Source organism: Acomys minous (assembly GCF_964271855.1).
Source record: "Acomys minous genome assembly, chromosome: 8".
NCBI lineage: Eukaryota > Metazoa > Chordata > Mammalia > Rodentia > Muridae > Acomys > Acomys minous.
In genome coordinates, this window is record NC_140489.1 from 20407085 (window position 1) to 20429382 (window position 22298).

General features: G+C 44.4%; 1 protein-coding gene across 3 annotated transcripts in view; it reads left to right on the forward strand.

The window, feature by feature from the left end:
- Positions 1-22298, forward strand: part of PTPN21 (protein tyrosine phosphatase non-receptor type 21) — a 66487-nt gene that overhangs the window by 8669 nt on the left and 35520 nt on the right. For all 3 annotated transcript variants that reach the window (XM_084793340.1, XM_084793338.1, XM_084793339.1), the window contains exons 2-3: positions 233-597; positions 21329-21498. In XM_084793340.1, coding sequence (XP_084649466.1) covers positions 418-597; positions 21329-21498 — 350 coding nt within the window. In that variant the 5' untranslated portion in view covers positions 233-417. The remainder of the gene's footprint in view (positions 1-232; positions 598-21328; positions 21499-22298) is intronic.

Genomic DNA, 22298 nt, shown 5'->3' on the forward strand with positions numbered 1-22298 from the left:
TAATCCTGACAGTCAGGGCTGCTATCGCTAGTGGAAAACAGAATGAGGGGTTGGGTCTGACTCTGGGCCCCACCCTCAGCCCTCGAGATTAAACTTTACTGCCACCTCCCTGCTCGTGTTAGAGCCTTTTTTTAAACTCCAGCAGAGAGGCAAGACTTACTCTTTTTACTCAGTTCCATTTATTTTTATTTTAAAGGCAAAGTCCATCATAACAGCTTTCCTCTTTCCTCAGCGCTGGCGTGGTGGATGCTCCCATCTCTCGGTCTTTGGAGACTCGGTTGCTTTTTAATGGCGGCAGCGGCTGTTGGATGAGCCAGCTGGAGTCTAGAGTTTGTTTTTGACGGAAGGGTCGCTTTCGCTTGGCGCCATCACTGCGGGATTGGTCCTTCCTGGCCCCTCCACCGTTGAAGGGAGAAGATGCCATTGCCGTTTGGACTAAAATTGAAACGCACCCGGCGCTACACAGTGTCCAGCAAGAGCTGTCTGGTTGCTCGGATCCAGCTGCTGAATAATGAGTTCGTGGAGTTCACGCTGTCTGTGGAGAGCACTGGCCAGGAGAGCCTAGAAGCTGTGGCCCAGCGGCTGGAGCTGAGGGAGGTAAGCTGCAAATGAGGTTGCAGGTTTGTCTGGCCTGTCTTCACTCCTTAACCTCCTGGTAGCTGTGTAGCCTAGCCTAGCCTACCTGCCTGCCACTAGAAGAATGTCCTATCTCTGACTGCGGGATGGTGAGCTTGTAAGGCCTCCTTCCTCCCAATGAGTAGGTAAGGAATCTGAGCAAAAGTATTACACCATGGGGTTGCTCCGAAGAGAATTTACAGTGTCTTATCTTTTGAATGGGTTTGTATCCTATGACTCCCTCCCATCAAGGCTGTGGACAGTCAAATATGCATGTATTTTGGGTTATCCAAGTTCTCACTTATTATAAAAATCATGTCTTTATGTGTGCATGCATGTATTTGTTCATCTGTGCAACATACGTTTTGGTCTCACTGGTCTCAACAGTATTCTAGGCTACAGGCAGGTACCTCTGATATGGTAGGCACTTACAGGTTTTCAGAACTCAATGATCAACTGAGTTTTCCTACAGCAAAGTTTACCTATTCCTGGCTTTTTATGAGCTGCAATATTCAGGTGGGATTTCCACCTGGGAGTATGACATGACTCATTTAAGACCTAGTTTTTTTTTCTGACCCCTCGTCCAGGCAGCTAAACACAAGGAGGGTCCCAACATACTGGCCACTCAACAAACTATTTTCTATTTTCTGTAGGCCACATGGAGGTTCTACAGTCATACGGCCTGAAGTTTGAGTTTTGGTCTCCTCGCCGAGGTTAAGTTTAAGTTAAGCTAAGATTAAGTTCTATAATCTTAGGCAAGTTTTTTGGTATCTCTGAGCTCTAGTTTCTCCATCATAACCATGCCTTTGCGAGTGGCTGGTGCCTGTTCTCAGAGTGGTTGTGATTTTAATGTGCATGTCGGGTCGGACCTTAAGCACTAGTTCCTGCCCATTAGAGTAATCATGAGAAGGCTGGGTGTGGTGGCGCACGCCTTTAATCCCAGCACTTGGAAAGCAGAGGCAGGTGGATTGATGTGAAGCCAGCCTGGTCTACAAGGTGAGTCCAGGACAGCCAAGGCTGTACTGAGAAACCCTGTCTCAAACAAACAAACAAACAAACATGGTAATCATTAAGAACTGTGCTCTGGGAAACGCCTAATCTAGTGAGGAGAAAGTTGAGGACTCCTGACATATCCCCACGAGGTCCTAAATTTAAACTCTTTTGTAAGGCCTGGTGAGAGAAAGCAGGCTAAACTTGGGAGGGATGTCCTAATAGGGGTAGGGAGGGAGGGGCAGCAGAGGCAAAGCTCCTTAGAGAAAGTGATATCTGAGCTGTGACCTCAGTGCTAGGACAAGGGGGTCCTATCAGGCTGCAAAGCACTGTTCCCATAAAAGTAACAAAGGCATTTTGTTGTTGTTAAAAGATTTAGACTTACCTTGATAGTCTAAAGATAAGGTAGGCTTTTAAAACCAAGGTGTGTTTTTGCCTAAGAGAGCCCTCTTGAGAATGATTACAAGGTAGTTCAGGAGCAGATAGTGGCCACCTGTATTTGCTGATGGAGGAAAGCCAGTTGGAAGCTGGAGGCATAAATACAAAATACAAACTACTCTGGGGAATAGTGAGGCCAGAGTCTGGGGTGGTACTCAGGTTATCAGTAGATTGCAGGGACTGTAACTAAGAGAGGAAATAGAAAAGATCTGGGTTCCACTTGGGACATAAATACCAGGGTTAGAGCCCAGCGGTGGTGGCGCATGCCTTTAATCCCAGAACTCGGGAGGCAGAGGCAGGTGGATCGCTGTGAGTTCGAGGGCAGCCTGGTCTCCAAATCGAGTCCAGGATAGCCAAGGCTACACAGAGACACTCTGTCTCGAAAAACCAAAACCAAACCAAACCAAACCAAAACCCCTCAAAAACAAAACAAAACAAAAAAACAGGGTTGAGGTGCCGGTTGGTACCACTCCATATGAACTGGAGATTTTGAACAGAGAGGTGGACGTGCTTATTGGAGGGCCAGGCAGGAGATCCAGGGTGAAGGAAAGAGGCTTGGGAGCCTCAGTCCAGCCAGGTGGATGGAAGCTGGGAGAAAGGTAAGGCTGTTCAGGGAGAGTTGGAGGAGGTGGCGCACCCTCTGTGTTGAACTGAAGAGGAGAGAGCCTTGGAAGGGAACTAGTGGACTGCTTAAGGGGAGAAACAAAACCACAAACAACAGCAAAGCAAGCTGGGAGGGTGGGCCTCCATGATTGACCTCCTTATTTGCATTTATTTAGTCATCTTTATACTTTTTTTTCATTCATCTCTGTTCCGCTCTCCCCATTTTGCTTAAATTTTTTATTTTTCATAAATTTCATCCAAATACACCAGGTCTGCCCACATCGCCCCTTCCCTTTCCCCGCTCCCCGACTCAGCTCCTTAAGGACTGTGGTGTATTTATTTTTGTAACCAGAGCATGAAGTGTGCTCAACACATTTCATGAAGAATTGAGCTCGCCAGCCTTGCTTTCCTTCTGTTAGTCAGGAAGCCTGGGGCTGGAGACATCATGGCTCAGTGGTTCAGAGCACTGACTGCTCTGGCATAGGACATGGGTTTGATTCCTAGCCCTCACATGGTGGCTTACAACTGCCTGCATGGCCTCTGTGGGAACCAGGCATGGACATAGTGTATACAGGCGAAAGTCTTAACGCATATAAAATAGAAATATGTAAATATTTTAGAAAGCAGCAGCAGCCCAGGGAGATAGATCTTCATCTTTTGTTTGAAGCTCAGTCTGAAATAACTTCATTCAGCTTTGGTTGTGCCCTCCACCCAAGTGTTCTCCTCCTCCTCCTCCTCCTCCTCCCCCTCCCCTCCCCCTCCCCCTCCCCCTCCTCCATCTTTAGTTTTATTATTGCTTTTGAGAGAAGGCCTCATGTAGCTCAGCCTGGCCTGGAACTCACTGCGATTGCTTACCCTCCTGCTGGCATGTTGGGATTATAGCAAAGCACCACTGCGATTGGTCTCTGAGGCCAGTTTTTAAAGGAAGAGCTGAGTGCACGGAGAAAGCAGGCATAATTCTTAGGGGAATGTCTTGTACTTGGACAGACTGTCTACTGCTCTGGCATTTAACAACAGTCATGCTTAGACAATGTAGCAAACTTGAGCTCGGAAAGCTCCAGAAGGTCTGCTCTGTAATGTGTAAACTGATGGCTTGAGCACCAGGCCTAACCTTTCCAAATGACTGTTCAGAAATCATCTTGAGTGGGGTAACACCTGTTGCCAGGTTGTGTACATTCAGGGTGTGTGTGTGAGTGTGTGTGTGTGTGTGAGTGTGAGTGTGTATGAGTGTGTGTGTGTGAGTGTGAGTGTGAGTGTGTGTGAGAGTGTGTGAGTGTGTGTGTGAATGTGTGTGTGTGTGTGAGTGTGTGTGTATGTGTGTGAGTGTGTGTGTGTGTGAGTGTGAGTGAGTGTGTGTGTGTGTGTGTGTGTGTGTGTGTGTGTGATTAAAGGAAGAACTACAGAGTGTTGGTATCTTTCACTAGTCTCCCAGAAAGCATACCTCGAGTTATCACTGTAGATTTGGGTGAAGGGTTTTGCTGCTGTCAGATATAAGCTACAGGAAGAAATTACTCCTTTGTTTACTTAAATACTGTTTTGCTTCCATAATGCTCTGATAAGGACTTCACAGTAATGCCATATAATGCTAGAGTCAGGAGTGTTAGCATGTGTTTATATTTTATTCGGAAGGCTGGGGCAGAAAGATCTCAAACTTAAGTTTGAGGGCAGCCTGAGCTACCGCCCTGTTTCAAAAACTCCCAACAAACACACAGTAACGTCAGAAGCTCCAGCAGTCACTGCTGACAATAAGTAAATATTGCCCAGTTCACTGACAATGAGAGGTAAAGCATGGACAGTTCAGTCACCTGTAACGCGACCCAGAACTGCCCAAAGCCCCACGTTTTTGTGCCCTAAGAGCCAGGTTGTGGTCCACCCCCGGCCCAAAGGAGGCCACATGGGAACCAGAGCCTACTGGAAGAGGTATTGCCTTGAAAATCATACGTTTTCATAGGGGAATCCCACTGTCTCCCAGGCTGGTTCTTTTGAGTGGGGAAAGCCCCTTTCCAAGAACCAGAGTGTCAGTTTGCCTGTTGGAAGCAGTGAGGTTCCAGGGGTGCTTAGACAGGCAGTACCGTCTAATTGGATACCAGTTCTTGTCACTTGCTAAGTTCGAAATTACATACAACTCCCCAAATCTATCTGTTTTCCACATTAAGGAAGATAATGGTATTGGTGGTGGTTTGAGAATTTAATGTTAAATTTAATATTAAAGTGTGATATTGAGCAGAGCAGTTGGTGAGGAAAACTCTCAGTTAAACCTCATTAGACTTGTCATTATTATTTTGAGACAGGTCTCCCAGTACAACTTAGATTGGCTGGGAACCTGCAATCTCCTGCCCGGGCCTCCTTAGTGCTGGGATTCCAGGCGTGAGCCACCTCTCTCACCTTTTGTGTTTATTTGTGGTGCCCATGCTGTGCCACTGTGGCCCATGTTGTGGTGACTGGCTGAATTCTTTTGGAGGAGGTTTTTTCATTTGTTAATTAACTGGGAGAGTGCACGTGTATAGAATATTCTCACAGCAGGCGCTGGCACTCATACTGCTGGCACATTTCTAAAATACTGAGATGGTAGCCCGCCTTCACAATTGAACCACTGTTTCCATCCAAGCTGATAAAGTCCTTAGTGCAGTGTCTTGCCCGTTTCTGACGACAGGGCTTTTGAACACTGGAGTCACTCTTTTCTTCCCTTAGGCTCAGCCCAAATCCTGGACTATGAAATTTTGGATCTTTAGGGTACGCCTTTTAGAAAGATCGTGTTTAGCACTATTAGCTCGTCCTTTTAATGCTGCCATGGATTTTAACTAGGTTTATCACAAACTTTTTTTCTTGTATGTCCTGTCTTGATTTTGGGGTCCTTTTGTGACTTAAATTTACATTTGTTTAGCATTTTTCTAAGTTCTTACATCCCCAATTAGGATACAGAGAGGTTGTAAAAAGGAGCCTGTGTGTGTGTGTGTGTGTGTGTGTGTGTGTGTGTGTGTGTGTGTGTGTCTGCGTGTGCACATGCACATGGGTGAGCTTACTCTTAGGCACGTGCATGATCCCGTGTGTAGGGTCTTTCTGGAGAACATCTTTTGGTTATCCCATGTGTGCATACCGCTGTGGATAACTACACTTCTGAAGTTGAGTTACAGCCTCAGCAGCCTCTAGAACCATCTTCAAAGCATATTTTTGAAAGTGGATACTGCAAACCAAGTCTTACCTCTCTTGTTTTACTTCCTGGCTTTGGGCACTTGTTTACATGCTTGTGGTTAGTTCTAGATCTTTATGAAGTGAGTTTTAAATAGCACTTAGTCCATCACAGACTTCAACATTCTGCATTTTTAGCATGTAAACTCCATTGGAGCAGGATTGCTGTTCCCTGATGAATATCTGGTGAGTAGAATAGCGCCTGCCACCTTAGGGCACATAGTTCCTGAATAAACGTCCACTTCAAACCTCAAGACTGCAAGACTGTGCCTTCCTTCCTCCCTCTTTCCCTCCCTCCCTCCCTCCCTCCTTCCTCCCTTTCCTTTCTTTTCTTTTTCTTTGCCTCTTCTTTTTCCTTTTCTCTATCCCTTTTCCTCCTCTACCCCCTTTCTTTTTTGCACATATTCATTCTCTACCCGCCCCACCCCACCCCCCTCTCTGTAAGATCTTGCTATGCAGCTCAGCCTTGTCTCAAACTTGCCATCTTCCTGCCTCATCCTATGAAGTAGCTGGGAGGCCATGGATAGACCACTGTTCTCAGCTTACCATTTATTTACTTACTTAAAAAGGCTTTTTTGTTTGTTTGTTTTTTGTTTTTTATTTTTTTTTGTTTTTTTTGTTTTTTTGTTTTTTTAGGCCAGGCGTGGTGGCACACGCCTTTAATCCCAGCACTTGGGAGACAGAGGCAGGCAGATCTCTATGAATTCCAGGCCAGCCTGTTCTACAGAGTGAGTTCCAGGCCAGCCAGTGTTACACAGAGAAACCCTGTTTCGAAAAACCAAAAAAAAAAATCTAGATTAAATTTATTTTCTGTGTATGTGTGTTTTGGTGACATGTATGTGTGTGTACCACATGTGTGTCTGGTGCCCACAGAAGTCAGAAGAGGATGTTGGATCTCCTGGCACTGGAGTTAATGATGGTTGTGAGCCACCGCATGGGGGCTGGGAATTCAACTCAGCCCTCTGCAAGAGGCACAGTTACTCTAAAACCACCGAACCATCTCTCTAGCGCCTAGTATTTATTTATTGGTGATACCGGTGAATTTATTGGACTTGCTAATAAAGTGCAGGTGAAAAGTTAGAACATGCGTGAACCCCAAAAGAGCTGCATGACACAGGTAGTTTATTTCAGTTTCACTTTGGGGGTTCTGGAAAACTTAGGAGTACTCTAGCTCTACCAGCTCTGAGGGAGATTGCTGTGTCAGGCAGGGTGAGCTGCCCCCCCCCCCTTCAATCAGCCCGGCACGGCAGGTAGTCCAGATATCCACTGATCCACTGACCTTATCTCTGCTGGAATCTAAGAAGCCCTGGAAATTTCACGTGTGCTTCTCTCTCCTGCCTGCTTCCATCTGGACTCTAGAAATAACCAAAACCTTGTAAAGAAAGAGTACATCACATGCAGATGTTTTGGGCCGAATAGCCACAAGCTGAATTCAGGTTCCTGTGTGTGTAATAGATAAGACTGTGGTATAAAAAGAGACGAGTATTTCACTGATCTTTGGAAGGGTCTGAAAGGTTCCCTGAGCTAAGAAGGGACCTTCTGGAGGCTCTGGGATTTTAGATCACCCTCTTCATTTGAGCCACATTCCAGACTCCAAAGCTCAATCGTAAATGACCTCTGTTTCCTGTTACTGTAAACACTTTTCAAATTATGTTTTGATTTAGTATGTGTGGGTATGAATGTGTCCCGGTGCGTGTGTGGGGGTCAGGGGACAACTTACAGGAGTTGCTTCTCTCCACCACTCTGATTTTGGGGATCAAATTCAGGCCATCAGTGTTGGTTAGCAAACTTCTTTTTGTTTTTGTTTTTGTTTTCAAGACAGGGTTTCTCTGTGTAGCCTTGGCTGTCCTGGACTCACTTTGTAGACCAGGCTGGCCTCGAACTCACGGTGATCCACCTGCCTCTGCCTCCCGAGTGCTGGGATTAAAGGCATGCGCCCCCCTTGTCAGCCCATTCTGATATGTTTCTCTTAGTCTTGATAAATGAAGATTTAGGCAAGTAAATAAAAGAGTCATATGTATAAGCATTGGATATGCATTCTGAAATGCATAATATAAAGTTATATAAGTTATTACATATTAGGAGACCTATTTACTTAAATGATAGAGATTACATAACTTTAGTTTAATGTTTAATAAATTGAAGGGCTGATAAGTGTAGCTCAAGTGATAGTGTTCATCTGACATACACAGGACTCCAAGATCAGTCCCTAGCAAGGCAAAAAACTGACTCTGGTGGCTCGTACCTGTAACCCTAGCTCTTGAGAGGTGGAGGTAAGATCAGAAGTTCAAATGCATCATGGACTATTTAGCAAACTTAAGGCCAGCCTAGGAGACTTGAGACCCTGTCTCAAAAGACCAAAACCACAGGGCTAATCATACAAAATACGTGTGCTCCAGTATTGGGGTTTTCATATGAGAGACAACAAAAATGACTTTGCCTGCTGCCATCAGTGTGTCCCAGTTGTATGTCTCTGCACTGGGTGGGATTGAGCATGAGTTTGCTTACCAGGGAGATCTGTGAGTTGAATCTGGAGGGTTTGGGTGGTGCATGGGGGGATGGGAGGGACCGAGGGAGGGTAGCACTCACTCAGTTCTTTCATTGCTCCTGCCGTGGATCCAACTCTGTATTCCAGACCGACTTCCACCCCTCAAGCCGCCTACCTAAGGCTCCTGACCTTCAGTTTTAAAAACTGACTCGAAGTTCTAGAGTACAGTGTTTCCACGCATGTACATAACGTGTGAAGATCAAGTCAAGACGTTTAGCGTTTCCATCTCCTCGCACATTTGAGATTTCTGTTTGTTGTGAACCTTTCGAGTCTCTTGGTTAGTTTGAGGCAGGTTGTAGATGGCTGTAGACTGTACCTACTGTCATAGTCTGTAGCCAGCGGAACTCATTTCTCCTACTGTGCCTTTAGAATCCTAGTTTCTCCTCATCTGTCCCCAATACACTATTCCAACACTAATTGCCTCTCAGTATAGTGTCCGTGTCCCCCCTTCCCCCCGCCACTTCCTGGGAGTGCTGTTTCATCTGTGGTTTTCCTCCACAGGGCTCAGGAAGGCCATTGACTATTAATTGTTCTCTCCCTCCCCCCTCTGGCTACCACTTATTTACTTATTTGTTTATTTTTTGTTTGTTTTTTTAGAGATTTATTTTGTGTCTGGATGTTTTGCCAATATGCATGTCTGTGTGACATTCTCTGTGTGCAGCTCTCGGGGCCAGAAGAAGGCATTGGATCCTTTGGAGCAGGAGTGACAGATAGTTGTGAGCCACCATGTGGGTACTGGGAGTGGAACCCAGGTCTTCCGGAAGAGCAGCCAGTACTCTTAACCACTGAGCCATCTCTCCAGACCACTATTAATTAGAGTTTTGAGACAAGCTCTCAAAATGCATCCAGGCTAGCTTCCAACTCAAGGTAGTTTGCCAGCTTCACTTTTTGATGGGGCAACTTACTGTTAAGGTAGAAGCTTCCAGAGGACAGAGAGGGATATTATGAGTGAGAATTCTTTCATTGTATTATGGAGTGTAGATGATTGTTTGCCTTCCCTACTAGGCATCACCTTTGTGCCCATCTGGACAGTAAGCATGTGACAAATATTCAGTGTCTGAACTGGTGACTCACACTTCCTTTAAAGATTAATTGAATTCCTGTGCCATTTATTGAGCCTTCTATTTTATTCTTTTTTTATTTTTATTTTTATTTTTTTTTTGATACAGGGTTTCTCTGTGTACCTTTGCTGCCCTGGAACTCTGTAGACCAGGCTGACCTCTAAGTCACAGTGATCTGCCTGCCTCTGCCCCCGAGTGCTGGGATTAAAGGCGTGCACCACCACCGCCCAGCTTCTGTTTCATTCTTGTCAGATGTGCATCCTACCTCAACATGACATTCACTTCTCTAGTAGCAAGGACTCATTATCTTCTTATAATGTGATGAGTTTGTAGATATTTTCCTATTCTGTCCTTCAAGCGGCGTGTGCACTCACTGTTGCTAATTCAACTGCCTTTAACTTTACTCATTTCAGTTGTTGCTTTGGTGATGGGGATTAGACACGTGTCTTTGGGTATGCTAGTCCAGAACTGTACCTCTGAGCTTCTTCCTAGCTTATTTATTATTTAATTCTTTGGAATTTTCAAGTAGGATCTTACTCTGTAGTCTAGGCTGGCCTAGAGCTCACCCCAGGCTAACCTCCAATTTAGGGCACTTTGCCTGCTGATGGCTGCAATTATAGACTCTGAGCTGTTTTTGCTAGTTTCACTTTTTTTTTTTCTTTTTAAACATCCATTTATTTGTCTGCATGGGTGCACGTGTGTGTGTGTGTGTGTGTGTGTGTGTGTGTGTGTGTGTGTGTGAATGTATGCCTTCATCCGCCATGTGATTCCTTGGCATTGAACTTGGGAGTCCATCAGACTTGGCATCCAGTGTCTTTATCTGCTGAGCCATCTCCAAGGCCCAGTGTTTGTTTTCAGATAGGAATTCACTGTGTAGGCGCAGGCCAGCCTAGAACTCCAGATCCCCTGCCTCAGGCTCAGGGATGCCAGAGTACAGGTGTGTGCCGTACCTAACCCTCACTTATCTTTTAGTGACCTAGTAAAATAACCCAGAGGCTACTGAAATTTATGCTGAAAATGCTAATCTCACTGGAAGAAACCGTATCACATGTCCTAAGGAACAATTAGAATGTAAGTGATGAATCATTTATCAAGATTTGCGCCACTTTCTATGCATTACTCAAATGAGACACCCTAGCAGGTGTGTGTTGTATCGTTTATGTTTATGGGTAGAAATAATAAGCAAGTTAAGAAAATACACAAGTAATACTGGCTCGCAGAGTCTTTTTCATTTTCTTTTCTCTTTGGTTTTACTCTTTTCTGTTTCTCCCTGCTTTCTGAGCCAGGGTCTTTCTATGCAGCCCAGGTTGGTCTTGAACTTGCCACCTCCTGCCTCAGCCTTCTCAGGGCTGGTATTATAGACATGCATCACAGTGTCTGGCTCATTTTCTTTATGAGTCTAAAAGCAGCTTGTCTTGGCTCATTTACATACTATTTAGATTGCTCGGCTCTGACTTTACTTTTTTGTTTTTTATTTTTTGCTTTTTTGAGACAGGATTTCTCTGTGTAGCCTTGGCTGTCCTGGACTCTCTTTGTAGACCAGGCTAACCTCGAACTCACATCAATCCACCTGTCTCTGCCTCCCAAGTGCTGGGATTAAAGGTGTGCGCCACCATGCCCGGCCCGGCTCTGACTTTACTAACTGATCTCAATATTAAGTTCATTTTCAACAACTTGAGCTTTGTACCACTAAATGTAGCTGTAGTTGGAGGCAACAAAATGGAGTTTGGGTTGTAGGTGGATTTGGGGTTGCACCCCTGGGAGGTAGCTTTTTAGGGGGCACTGACTGTGTCCCAAGCTGTGTTTGGTGCTTTACATATGGTGACTGGAACCCAGAGTGAGTAATTGTCTTCTTGCTTTTTCTGGTGTCTAGCTGTTGAGGAACCAAAGACAAGCAGGACCCAAAGTTGAGACACCTGCTGCCTAACAACTGCTTTGGATTAGTGTTGAGTTAGTTTTCTTTAGTCCTTTCCACTTTCTCTTTCATCTTGTAAGTGTATTGATTGTCATAATATACAGAGGAGAAGCAGTTTGGAAAAAGTGAACGGAGTGTTGCTGTCATTATGACAGTTTGGAGCTACACTGCTTTAAAATATCCCCCAAACAGCTCTTTTCTTGCCAAGTTTGATGTATATTATCTAGAAAATAACTTTAATTCTTCTTTTCTCTCTCTCTTTAAAAAAAAAATATGTACACAGTGCTCTGTCTGCATGTACACCTGCAGGCCAGAAGAGGGCGTCAGATCACATTATAGATGGTTGTGAGCCACCATGTGGTTGCTGGGAAATGAACTCAGGACCTCTGGAAGAGCAGTCAGTGCTCTTAACCTCAGAGCCATCTCTCCAGCCCCTAACTTTAATTCTTCTTACCACATACTTTCTATCCACAGATATTATTTGAACAGTTACACACTTGACTTGTCTGTTATGGCTGGCACACCGTTTGAAGTGAATTTATGTTTGGATGGTATAACAGAAAAAAAAAAGGGCCACTTTTGTATGCTTATGTATTTGTGGGTATGTGCTTGCCATAGCTTCCATGTTTGTGTGCATCTGTGGGTATGTGCGTGTCATGGCTTCCATGTTTGTGTGCATTTGTGGGTATGTGTATGCCTTGGCTTGCATGTAGAGGCCAAGCTTGTGGGAACTGGTTCTCCTCCTCCACTCTGTGGACGTCAGCCATTGAACTTTATTTGGCTTCTCAGCAAGTGCCTTTACCCACTGAGCCATCCTGCCAGCCCTGTTTGTTTGCTCTTCGAGGCAAGGTCTCATATAGCCCAGGCTGGCTTTGAACTCATTGTGTAGCAGAAAGTGGCCTTGATTTCCTGATCTTTCTGCCTATACCTTCCAAATACTGGTATTCCAGATGTGGGCCGTCGTGCCCAGCACGAAGCATGTATGTTATTAAGGAATGTCTACTGTGGGCGTCAGGGATGGCTCTGTGGTCAAGAATGGTTGCTATACTTCAGGAGACTAGAATTTGGCTCTTAGCACCCAGCGGCAGCTCACAACCACTGTAACTATAATCCCACAGGAGCCTTCTAGGATGTCTAGCGCCCTCTCCTGGCCTCCTTGGCATCAGGCACACACACGATACACATACGTACTCACAGGCAAACGCTCATGCACATAAAATAGAATACAAAAATGAATCTCAAAGAACACATAAATATTTGAGTTAAGCTGATACACAGTCCCAAAGGGTCCCAAATTTATAAGATTTAGATAAAGAAAAAAATCTGTAGCTCATTGATTGGGATGATAAGATACAAGAGTAGTCCTAGAATAGAGCAAAATGGCTCGTGGCCAATGAACGAGCCGCTCCAGCTTGTCCTTGGTTGTGTGAGCCCTAAGCACAATGACTTTCAGTACAGCAGCACAAAGAACTAATTTGCCTTTGTGGTGAAACTTTGTGTGCTTCTCTTAGTTGTTTCTATCATCTTTGGGGAATAAAATGTTTATATATGTTAAATTTTTCTGTTTATTCCTAGTTTCCTCTTTAGAAACATGTTAATATTTTAGTCTTAAAATCGGATGTTCCTCTAGAGTGCATCTCAGGCACTGCACCATCTATGTGGTTTATTAGTCTTCACTCCCAGGACACAGCCTGGAGAACAGGAACTGTGTTCTGGTTCAATGCTGTGTGCTAGCCCAGGATGGCATTGGATGTGTGATCAATGTGATCTGAAGGACGACATGACTCGAGGACATCTAAGAAATATAGACTTGTTTTATTTTTATGATTAATTGGGTGGCGACTGGAATCAAACCCATCATAGCCTGCGACATGCTAGGGCAGTGTTTTTACCACTTTGCTACATCGCCAGCCCAAGAAGATGGTTCTTTTTCCTTTCTTAGGGCTGGGGATAGAACTTGCTAGGCAAGTCTTTACCTCAGAGTTGCATCCTCAGTCCCCAGTATGTAGTTTTGAAATTGTCTTGTTTATAGTAATCAAGTGCTTCTGATTGGGACTGTAAATGGGAAAAATGAGAGCGGTTTATCCAAGTAGACATTAATCTTGTTCACTCCCTGATTTCCTTTTAATACGTCTCCAAATTTAGCTTATCACTTCACACTATGCTTAAGTGGCGAAGCCACAGTGGAAGGAACTTGGACACTCTAAAGAATTCAATTCCTCGGACTTCAATTTGATAAAATTTAGTATAATTAGATCTGCTACTTTCCCGAGTTCTCATTTATATGTGATAGTGTTCTGATATCATGTGTTGTCATGTTGCCTATAAAATAAAGCATATGTAATTTGATGGAAGTGGGGGAAAATGGAGAAAAACAAGCAGAAAGAAAGGGAAGGGCCTGGCAATGTGACCACTGCCATCTGCTAGGAGGAAAAGGTTCCCCACTTTATTATTCATGGCCGACTCGGTGTGGAGGTCAGCTCAGGGCTTGCGTTAGCTTAGAGCCTTAGCCACTTTTGTTAGATGATCTCTCCTCAGGGTAGACTTTATCTTGGGCTGTCTCCTCTCCTCTCTGTCCTGATGAAAGCCTTCTAACTCCAGCCGGTCGAAAAAAGGCACCAGGATAAAATTATATTTTCAATTTTACATGGGATTAACTTTCATTAAACATAATGCATTAGTGGCTTTAAAAATACTCCAGCTAATTTGTGTATCTCTCTGGTCTGTTTTAAAAATAGTAGAATCAAAAAGAGTCTTAAAATAATTAGACAAGACATGATCTGGGAATTAGGAAGAGGTTTGCATTCTGTTAGGATTTGGACCTGCCGCGAGCAGCTGCTGTCTGTTCACTTAGAGTGAAGCAACCATATTGTGTGAAAAGCAGCCAAACTCTATTTAAGTTTGTTTCTACTCTAGTTACACACCAGGCAGCTAGCTACAAATTTAGGAGAGTAGCAGTGATCATTTTTAAACAGCTATGAAAGAAGTCATCAAATATTTTTGAAGATTATTGTGAATTTTTTTGACAGGGGGGATAAACTAGAAAAGGAAAAAATAATGTAAATAAAATATCTGACCCTCAAAAAGCTTTATAGGAATCTGGTCAAAGATCACTGTTGGTTTACGTAAGGATTCTAGGAAATTCAGTGTTTAAGGCTCCAGCTAGGATGAGTTTTCTAACAGGTGAGCACAGACCAAGAGTAGTCACCTGACTTTCTTAAAAAGGAAAGTTCTTTTTTTTTCTTTTTTAAAGATTTATTTATTTATCATATATACACAGTGTTTTGCCTGCATGTACACCAGAAGAGGGTACCAGATCTCATTATAAATGGTTGTGAGCCACCATGTGGTTGCTGGAAATTGAACTCAGGACCTTGGGAAGAGAGCAGCCAGTGCTCTTAACCTCTGAGCCATCCCTCCAGCCCCAGGAAAGTTCTTTTCAAGAAAGTTCTCAAAGGAGGGTACCAGGAATTCAGGAGACGTGAACAGAAAGCCAGTACTGAGGACAGTTGGCAAGTCCTGTAGGTCCTGTAGTTCTCACGCCCTTTTGAGGGAGGCAGAGCCCTCCTGGTGTGTTTTATTCTCCCCGTCAAGAAACTGAGGCCTGGTGAGGGAGTCTGGTGGTCCAGCGCTGTTGGCCTTGGTCCTGGAATGTGAACTCAGAGTTGCAGCTGCTCCTTAGCTGCCCTGAGGCAGAGCTCCGCAGACAGACAAAGCTTTCTAAAAACCTGTAAATCGGGTAGGTATCAAAAGACCAAAAGAGAGCGGAAACATCTTTCTACAAGTGAAGAAACTGCAGTTAATTTGAGTACTGTAAAGCTTGATTTTTAAAAAGTCATTCTATTTTTGGAAAATGAAGCACTCTGGATAATTTTGTTGAATAAATGTGGCTTACCGCTTTTCTAAATATCATTGCTAATCTCTGCAAGTATTTATAAATCTCTCTGTCCCTCCTTTTGCTGCTGTTTTTTCTTACTTTGAGACAAGTTCTGACTGTTCCCAAGTTAACCTGAAGCTCACCATGTAGTTCAAGCTGGTCTTGAACCTATGTCCTGTTGCTTTCTGAGTGCTGGAGTTGTAGTGTTTGGCCTCCAAATCTGGCTACTTAAATTTTTGTGTTTGAAGTAGCCAAGTCCAGCTGTATTTAAAGGGAAAAGAAATATACACAGAATAAATATAGTATCCTCTAATTTTAATTATAAGAAATGATATGCTTTCTTGGGTGGGGGGAGGGGTTGGTCTTTTGAGCTATGGTCTCATTTTATAACCCTCATTGGGAATTTACTACGTTGAACAGGCTTGCTTTGAGCTCAAGAGATCAGCCCACCTTTGCCTCCCATGTGTGCCACCATGCCTGACTAAGAGATGATATACTTAATTTTAAAAACTAAATTACTGGTAATTTGGTTATTTTATGTATATGGGTGTTTTGTCATCATTTGTCTATATACCATGTGCATGCAGTGCCTGCGGAGGCCAGAAGAGGGCATCAGATCCCCTAAGGAACTGGAGTTACAGATGGCTCTAAGCCCCCATGCAGGTGCTGGGAATTACACCTGGGTCATCTGTAAGAGCAATCGGTGCTCTTAACCAGTGATCATTTCTCTAGCCCAAAGGGATGATATCCTTTCATGACCCAAATAGTTTTCAGTTCTAGAGCATGTCTTAATATTGTGATAGAAAAAGAAAAGTTTGCCTTATCGATTAGAGGTGCGGGGATTGTCAGTTTGAGGCCAACCTTGTTGGCATACTTTTAAAAACTATTTTTATTTTGGGTTCCTTCCATCTCTTTCTCCCTTCTCTACCTCAGTCCCTCCCAACACCCCAACACCAGAGAGGAGAGAAAGAAGGTTAGTGGGGAGAGGGGTGTAGTTTTCCTTAGCTACTTCCTGCTGTTGAAGGTTCCTTGGGGCAAGTCCAATCCTCGGTTCAGGACATCTCTGGCTTCTTGTCACACTGCATCAACAGCAACCAGGAGCAGCAGGGGGAAGCACCAGCAGCCTTCTTCTTTCTCTGAGCCCCCACTCTCTCTCTCTGGGTCTGGCTGTTATTCTCACTGGCAAAGACCACACCCACACACAAAGGACGTCACAGCTGACAAACATCATGTGCCCTCACATGAGGCAGTTATCAGCTGTGGACAAACTGGAGCCTCCCACATATCCCACACCTAGGATTAAAACAAAAGCATATTTACATATAAACCAGAACGTCCACAACACAACCTGGGCTGTAGAGTAAATGTGACGTCATCTCTAGTTGCATACTGAGACCCTTTTCAAACACAACTAAATGTAAACATGGAATAGGTGACTAAAAGTAGTGGGTATAATAGACCAAGCATGGTATATGTTCCCGTCAAAAATGTGGGTCCTAGGATGGAAGACAGAATCATCATATATATTTTAAAAAGTATTGTACCCGTCTTTTACCCAAATTCTTGAAATTATACATAGAAAAGACTTTTGGATGAAGGAACCAATAATTGACTTTTGTTGGCATTTGGCAGAGTGGGCAAAACTAAATGATCCTTCAAAAATAGGGAGGAGTATGACCAAAATACATTATATGAAAAAATTTAAAAAATGAGTTTAATTAAAATAAAAAATTAAAGACAAGTCTAAGGTTTTTCTCATAGCCTTGTGCATTTGTGTAGTTTCCCATTCCCTTCCCTGTGCTGGAGTTCTGACTTATTTTATGCTCAAGCAACCAGGCCAGACTGTTTGCTGGGGTTCACAGCTAGCAGCTGCCTGCTGGAAACCAAACCCAGAACTTTGGGCTAGAAGCACCAACCAAACCCTGTGTATTAAGCCAGGTTCTTCTGGTCTGTAAATTCTGAAGGTAGGAGCAGTAGTTGCTTTCACATCAAAATGTGCAACATGGCTGACAGAAAACAGCAATGGGTCTGGACTTTTGGCTTCGTAAAGTTCACGGATAAAAAAAAGTTGATGTCCATGCAGTTTTTCAAGCATAGGTATGTGTTAGGGGTCGGGGTGGTGGCGGCAGTGGGAGGTAAGGGGCGAACTCTCCCTATGTAGCTCAGGCTGGCCCGGAACTCACTTTTATTAAAAAAATAATTTATTTTTAATTTAATGTGCACTGGTGTTTTGCCTGCATATATGTCTGTATGAGGGTGTTGGGACTGGAACACTCTGCAGCTGGAGTATAAACCGTTGTGAACTGCCATGTGGGTGCTGGGAGTTGAACCCAGCTCTTAACCACTGAGCCATCTCTCCAGTCCCCCGGAACTCACTGTGTAGCTCAGACTTGCCTCAAATTTGTGATTTCTACCTTAGCTTCAGCTGTGCTGGGCTTACAGGGGTCACCTGGGTAGCTAATTATAGACTGTGTGTACAGATGCCTATGTGACGATGGCGGGACAGCGTGGTATGCTGTAACGCTTTTAAGACTGACGAGGAAAGTCTACCTAGGAACTTAATAGTTTTTTTTTTAGGGACCCCTAAATTCCAATAGGGGTGGCCTGTGGACTGTGCTTGGAGAGACACTGGCTTTGGAGTTTACACACTATCTCTATGGTTCTTGACTACAACTGCATATGTGATGGTCAAACTGTTCTATTCGTATGCAGTGCCAGGGTGACAGGGATAAGGGACTATTCCTTCTTTTCATGCAACCAAACTTAGTGAATTCCTACCGTATTCTAGTCTGTAGAAATAAATGAACAGGAGGAACGTTCTGCTTGTAGAAAGTAACAATATTTAGTTAGTTAGGTTTGTTGTTGTTTGTTTGTTGGTTTTTTTTTTTGAGACAGGGTTTCTCTGTGTAGCCTTGGCTGTCCTGGAACTCACTTTGTAGACCAGGCTGGCCTTGAACTCACAGCGATCCGCCTGCCTCTGCCTCCCGAGTGCTGGGATTAAAGGCATGCGCCACCACGCCCGGCTGAAAGTGATAATATTAAGGAGATTTTTTTTTTCTGTGTAAAGTAGTGATATAAATGTTGTGAATGTACATGGAAATTAAACATTCTCTTGCTTGATTGCTTTTTGTTTTTTTTTTTGAGACAAGGTTTCTATGTGTAGCCTTGGCTGTCCTGGAACTCTCTTTGTAGACCAGGCTGGCCTCAAACTCACAGCAATCCATCTGCCTCTGCCTCCCAAGTGCTGGGATTAAAGGTGTGCGCCACTACTGCCTGGCACAATTAAACATTCTTTTTTTTTTTTTTTAAAGATTTATTTATTTTTTATTTATTGCATCTGAGTGCTTTATCTGCAGAAGAGAGTATCACATTACATTATAGATGGTTGTGAGCCACCATGTGGTTGCTGGGAATTGAACTCAGGACCTCTGGAAGAGCAGGTGGCGCTCTTAACCACTGAGCCATCTCTCCAGCCCCAAATTAAACATTCTTAAATGATGTATTTTCTTATATGTATGAGTATTTTGCCTGCGTGTATGTAGGTGTACCGTGTACGTGCCTGGTGCCCTCAGAGGTCAGACGAGGACATGCGATCCCTTGGCACTGGAATTTAGATGCGTTGTGAGCTACCATCATGTAGGCACTAGGAATGGAACCTGGTCCTCTGCAAGAACAGCAAGTATTCTTAAATGCTGAGCCATCTTTCCAGCCTATTAAAACTTCTTTTTGGGACTGGGTCGTGCTTTCTATCCCAGGCACAATCTTCCTGTCTACCCCTTCCGAATGCTGGGATTACAGGCCTGAGCTCCTATGCCCAGATTCGACTAATTAATGAGCTTATTTATCTATCTGTAAAAATTTTGAGGCAAGTTTCACTGACCAGCTCTCCAGGATGGCCTTACACTCACAGTGCAGCCAAGACCGCTCCTGAGCCCAGTGCAGTCCTCTTGCCTCAGCCTCCTAAATACTGAGGTTATGGATGTTCAGCAGGATGCTTGGCTGAAAGCTCATTTTTATTTTAATAAACATTGCAGGTCAAATAAAATAACCCGGGTATTCTCTTCAAGTTTTACTGATGCTATGAAGCTAAATGGCCCAGTACAATTCTAGCCGCTGTTTCACTTGAGAGCATTAAAATGGAATAATACTGTTCCTCAGTGGTGCTAGGCACAGCCTGCACTCAGTTGTCACCTGTGGCTGGGGGGCTGTTGTTTTGAACAGCACAGATATGGAACACGTCCATCATTGTACAAACTTCTATTTGACAGTCTTGCTCAAGAGTCTGAAATAGCAGAGCAGTGATTTTCCAATGGCCTTGATCCGTGAATTGATTTTGAGATAAATATTATCAGTGGCTGGAGGCTGCCATTTCATCTGTTAAGTGCTTTCATACCCGTTCAGGTTGACCAGGCCAGGCCTGCTATTGATTTACCCTAATAGTTTTATTATACAACAACAAGTGCAGTCTAAATGCTAATTTGCTCTGTGTGCGTTGTGTGTGTGTGTGTGGAGGGGGGCAGGTTAAGACAGAGTTTTGGTATGTAGGTAGCCCTGGTCTTGAACCTGTAGCAGCCTGTTGCCATAGCCTTCCAGGGACTGGGGCCATATACTTGTGCCTCCATGTCTGGCTCTGGTCCAAAACTCAGTCTTTGATGTAGTGATCCACCTAGGCCACTTTATTGCAATAGGTGTGGTATCTCATGTTGCGTGTGTGTTGGTGTGAAAGAGAATGATAGAAATACACACATAAGGCCGAAGAGATGGCTCAGTGGTTAAGAGCACCGGCTCTTCTTCTAGAGGTTCTGAGTTCAATTCCCAGCAGCCACCTGATGGCTTATAAGCATCTGTAATATGATCTGTTTTTGTTTGTTTGTTTGTTTGTTTGTTTTTTGAGACAGGGTTTCTCTGTGTGAGCCCTGGCTATTCTTGACTCACTTTGTAGACTAGGCTGGCCTCGAACTCACAGTGATCCACCTGCCTCTGCCTGGGACTAAAAGTATGCATCACCACCGCTTGGCCTGTAATGTGATCTGATGCCCTTTTCTGTCATGCAGATATACAGGAAGATAGAACATTCATATAAATAAAAAAAAAATCTTAAAACACACACACACACACACACACAGATGACAGAGAGAGGATGGGAGAGAGAGAGAGAGAGAGAGAGAGAGAGAGAGAGAGAGAGAGAGAGAGAGAGAGAGAGCGAGAGCGAGAGAGAGAGAGAGAGAGAGAGAGAGAGAGAGAGAGAGAGAGAGAGAGAGAGAATCTAATTCTATTGATTAATTAAAAGGCCGGATGTGGTGGCACACACCTTAATCGCAGCACTTAGGAGTTTGAGACCAGCCTGATCTACAAAGTGAGTCCAGGACAGTTAAGGCTATACAGAGAAACCCTGTCTCAAAAAAAAAACAAACAAACAAAACCAAAACCTATTCTTCACATTAAACAATTAATTTAAAACATCCAAGTTGCTTTGAATATTTATCTAATACACTTTGAGGGGCAAGGAAGTGTTGTGGCTGCATCTGTTACTGAAATTTTTGCCCTTTATATGTAGTTTCATTTATAGAAGAAACCAAATCCCAGAACAGTGAATAAATAGTTGGGCTAGCATGATGCTTTAGAATTATACTGGGTAGTAGAGCAGCACTGCTTAAGGATTTTTAGTCATAGGCTGTTGAGATGGCCCAGAGGGTCAAATTTCTTGCCGTGCAAGCCTGAGGACCTGAGTTTTATTCCCAAGAACCCACTGTATTCCTAAAAACTTGTCCTTCAAACTCCATACTGGTGCGCACACATGAACAATGAACACAGTAATGGAAAACTTAGTTGTTTCTTCTTTTTTTTCCAGCATTGTTGTTTGGTCAAGAAATGACATACAAGTGCCTTTTCCCCCCTGCTTCTATTTTCTGAATACTATTCTCTATGCGGAGCTTGGCATTGCCTCTTTTTTTTCCCCCCTCCTTCAGGCCTTGCCCCTTTCTGAGAGGCGGTAGGAGGCCTCTTGGCTTGCCACTCGGTCCCGGGTCTGTGGAAATCACTGGAATCTTTTGTGCATGGCTGCCTGCTCCAGTGACCTTCCTTCCTTCCAGGTCACGTACTTCAGCCTCTGGTACTACAACAAGCAGAATCAGCAGCGCTGGGTGGATTTGGAGAAACCCCTGAAGAAACAGCTGGACAAGCACGCCCTGGAGCCCACTGTCTACTTTGGAGTGGTGTTCTACGTGCCTTCCGTGTCCCAGCTGCAGCAGGAGATCACCAGGTGAGACATTCCAGGCCGCCTGGGTCTAGAGGGTTCAGAAGAGGGAAGCTGAGGTCAAAGGCCCTTGAGATAAAGGCCTCTGACTGACTTTGCCCTCCGGCCCACATTTTTTAGTCACCGCGTTACTACGAGGTTCTGGAATGTGGAATGTCAGACTGAATTATGCCTCACTAGGGCCCAAAGGCACAGGAAAGATGATCTGTTCACCCGGCTGTGAACTCTTGTGAGATCCTCTTTAATGTTTTTCCTGTTCTGCTTCTGGGTCCTTGTGGTAAGGAGGAGGGGGGCGGGAGGGGGGGCGGGGACTTTAAGCTGTGCATTCCTACACTCTGTGTTCTCTCCCCAGGGAACTGGCCAGGTTCTTACAGTTCTGACCCCAGAAGTTGTATTCTGTAGATGGGTCAGAGCTAATGTTGGGGACAGAGGGGACACAGAGAGGGAAGATGGTTAAGGCCAGCGACTATTAGCTGCTTGAACACGCTCGAGGGGGCAGAACCGGAAGGAGAGCAGTGGAGGAACTAAGAATTCTTGCTTTGTTTCATCCTTCTGGGTTACATAAGGCCCTTTTCACACAAATAATAATGACTCTGAGCGTATTCCTTCCGTGCCCCACTACTGTCCCCTTTTGTGTCCCTTCCCGTCCTATCAGTCCCCTTTGTCCCCCCCCCCCCCAAGTTTCGCTTCTGCTTCCATGTACCTTTTATCTCTGTCTCTTACATCTTTCTCATACTCCAGTCATATTTACCTGACTCCAGGAAGTGCTGGGATGCCCCAGGCTGGGGCGTGCTCTGTCTGCCCCG